Consider the following 3,366-nt stretch of genomic DNA (forward strand, 5'->3'; position numbering starts at 1 on the left):
CCATACTTTGTATTCAGTGGCGGACGTGGCATTAAAATATAGTTGGGACGGAAAACAAAGATGTTCATTTGATAAGAGTAATCGAACACAACACATATCGTATTAATAGTTCATTCGTATAAGTGTCTCAATCTGGTGGGTGTTTATATCTTGTTATACCTAATTTTGATGGCCCATAACTACTATAAGGAGATAAGGGGGTCTTTAGAGTGTGGGACGACACGAGTCGTAGCTGAGTGGTCGACCCACCCCGCATAATGAGTAGATCCGCCCCTGTTTGTATTTCAGCCTCTATATATTCTAATCTCTTGCCCCCACTGCCAGTTTATGCTGTATGGTCAGCTATAGATTGTTTGCTCTTTTCTAATATATTGATGCGCAAAGCTGTTGCGTGTTAAAAGAAGATGATACAAAGAGTGCTACCTCGTGTACCACCAAATTAGTCTTCTCTCCGGAAAATATACCCATATAATAATCACCATTGGCCCATTTCGTGTATCCTGCCGCCTTGTCAAAGCCCTACGGAACATGTGCCTGACTTCCGAGAAGATTGGGAATTAAGTGGCAGTTAGGCACTCCAACAAGGCGAGTCAATCTGGACTCGACAACTGAATGGAATTTTGCCACGGCCCATGCAATTTTCGAAGGAACGCACCTAGGCTTGGAGTTTGGAGTCCAGGCCGAGCAAGAAGCCGCGTGGGTGAGAGAAACTGTGGAAGTGAAAGCGTGGCCAGGCGAGAAATCGCGGGGTCGCCGCGGCGCCGGGCGTGAGATGGCAGCAGCCGCCCGAGGAGATCTCGCGCGGCGCACAGAGGAGGAACCGGAGCAAGGCCACGTACGGAAGGAATTGCAAAGAGCCGCGGCCTACGTGAATGTGATCACCAGCCGTCGCAAAAACAAAACTCACTGCACTGGCAGTGCAACGTCCAGGAAGGCAGGCGTTGCAGCGGGTTTGAGTGTTGGACTTGGCTCAGCCGAGAAAGGAAACGGATGCATCGCCCCTTGAATGGGTAAAAGTAGAACGAAACATCCAAACATGCTTCTAGTATCGCACCAATTCCGTCCCGTCGTGGCAGCAGCAACTTCCTGTTAAAAGAAAAAAGGGTAGGAGTAGCATATGCCATCACCGTGTCGTCAGCTCAAGATCACGTCTAGAACGAGCACACCCCGAATCCCCCGGAAGACGTGTGCACCGCCGGGTCTCGCACGAAACCCGCGCCACGCCATGTGAAACATGCCCCGCGTAGATACGTACATCGCGTCTGCCCAACCCCGTCGACGCTTCAACGCGCGCCTCGTACGCGGGCAAGCAAAGCCAGCCAAGCGGAAGAAGCATCGGGGCAGCACGAGGCGGAAAGCCCAACTCGGCCCTCATCCATTCCGTATATTTCCGTTCCATTCCAACCATGCGGGCGGCCGCGGTGCGCCCGGGCGGCTGTTCGTCGAAAGCGATCGGTTCCATCCATCCATCCATCCACCGCGCGCGCGCGGGCAGGTCGGCAAGCGTGAAGTTATCAACGCACAGCCGCCCGCCCGCCGTCGCTGTCGCGGCCTTTCCACCACCTCCCTCCCTCTCCTTACTCTACTACCCCAGTGGGCGCCGTCGATCGGCGTTCCCGAAGCTGCAAAACCAGCCGGGGTTTGTCCGTTCCCAACCCCGGAGGGTACGGTAGCTGTTACATGTCACTCCACGGCCGACCCCAACTAAATCAGACGGTGGAATAACAGTTAATTAATCCGGATTTCACGTCACCGAATACGTGATCAAGAACGGTCTAGATTGGCAGCTCTTGGCGGTTGGCACAAGGGGGTTAGGTTGAGTGCACTTCTCTGCTTCTGTTCTGTGTTGTGAATTGATCAACTAGAGGCTCCTGTTTCTTACCGTGTCTGTAAGCAAGGGAGACTGAGGTGTTTCGGTTCTGTGCAGATATGATCATGAAATCAATCTGTGTTTATGTTACAGCGTACTGTAGTACTGTACACGAATCAATCTCCAAGGCTGTGTTTAGATTTAAAGTTTGGATCCAAACTTTGGTTCTTTTCCATCACATCAACCTGTCATACACACACAACTCACATCATCTTCAATTTCAACCAAAATCCAAACTTTGCGCTGAACTAAACATAATCCAAGTATGGTCGAATATGGTCTACAATATATGACTGTCAAAGAACAAAGTGTAAAAGATACAGGTACAGTTCCAGTGTTACAAAGAACCAAGGAAGAGCTAGACCTATATCTGTATGACTGTATGTATGGCTTTGTATCACTCGCTTGCTCTGTACAAAAGCAGGAACAAATTAAACAATAGCGGCACAAAACGAATCAACGAATAGTGTGTTTCGACTGAATTTCACTCCCTAGACAAAAACTCTCTGACGGATCGGATCCGTGCAGCTGCTGAATTACGCGGTGAGAAGCCGGGGCTTCTTGAAGGCGAGGGGGCTCTGGACCTCCTCCTCGTCGTCCCACATCTTCTTGCCCTTGGAGCACGGCCGCCACACGAACTCCGGCACGGCCGGGAGGTTGAGGTCGAACGCCCGGGTGGCGGACTGGCCGTTGCCGGAGCTTCCCACCTCGGACTCGGCGGCCACCGTGGCCAGGAGCTCGGTTGAAGATGCGCCGGCGCCGGCGCCTACGCCACCGTCGTAGTGCTTCCTCTTGTGCCCGCCGAGCGCCTGCCCGGTGGGGAACTCCTTCTGGCAGATGGAACACCTGTGGACTCTGTTGGTCATGCCGTCGGAGGACGCGGCGGTGGATGACGTGGCTGGCTCGCGGTCCTCGGCGGAAGGCAGCAAGGCGGCGACGGGGGCGGGAGCCAAGACGGGAGCTGCGGGCGGAGTCGGCAGCTTGACCCGGTGGCTCGTCTTGTGGCCGCCGAGCGCCTGGTAGGAGCTGAAGGACTTGCCGCAGACGGAGCACTTGAACTCCGCACCTGCCGGCGGGGGCGCCGAAGCCGAGAGCGGAGGCGGCGCCTGGACGCGGTGGTGGCCGCCGCGGGCGAGCATGAGGAGGCAGAGCGCGAGGTTCTCCTCCTCCGATCGCTGGCGGCGCGACCGCTTCCGCTTCGCCCACCCCTGCGGCAGGTGTCCGCCCTCCTCCCCGCTCGTGGCGCTGCTGCTCGTCACGACCGTCGCCTCCTCCACCTCGTGCTGCTGCTGCTCCTCCTTGAGCACCGCGGCGTGGAGCGCTTCCATGGACGACGCGCTCGACATGCTTCCACCGCAATTCACAAAAGCAGCAAGCAGATCGACGACTTGTTCTATCCGCTAGCTAAGCTTCGCTCGCTCGCCTCAAGCTAGTGTGGCAGCTGGCTGGTTGCTGTGTGGTGTGGTGTGGTGTGCGGAGTGGAGGGAGTGAGATGT

General features: G+C 55.4%; 1 protein-coding gene across 1 annotated transcript; it reads right to left on the reverse strand.

Moving 5' to 3' along the window:
- Positions 1-2,134: 2,134 nt before the first annotated feature.
- On the reverse strand, positions 2,135-3,366 carry LOC127765486 (zinc finger protein 1-like). Its single transcript, XM_052290400.1, has one exon. The coding sequence runs from the start codon at positions 3,214-3,216 to the stop codon at positions 2,407-2,409; it is 810 nt and encodes a 269-aa protein (XP_052146360.1). The 5' UTR covers positions 3,217-3,366; the 3' UTR covers positions 2,135-2,406.

This window comes from Oryza glaberrima, chromosome 3, assembly GCF_000147395.1.
Source record: "Oryza glaberrima chromosome 3, OglaRS2, whole genome shotgun sequence".
In the NCBI taxonomy this organism is placed as follows: domain Eukaryota; kingdom Viridiplantae; phylum Streptophyta; class Magnoliopsida; order Poales; family Poaceae; genus Oryza; species Oryza glaberrima.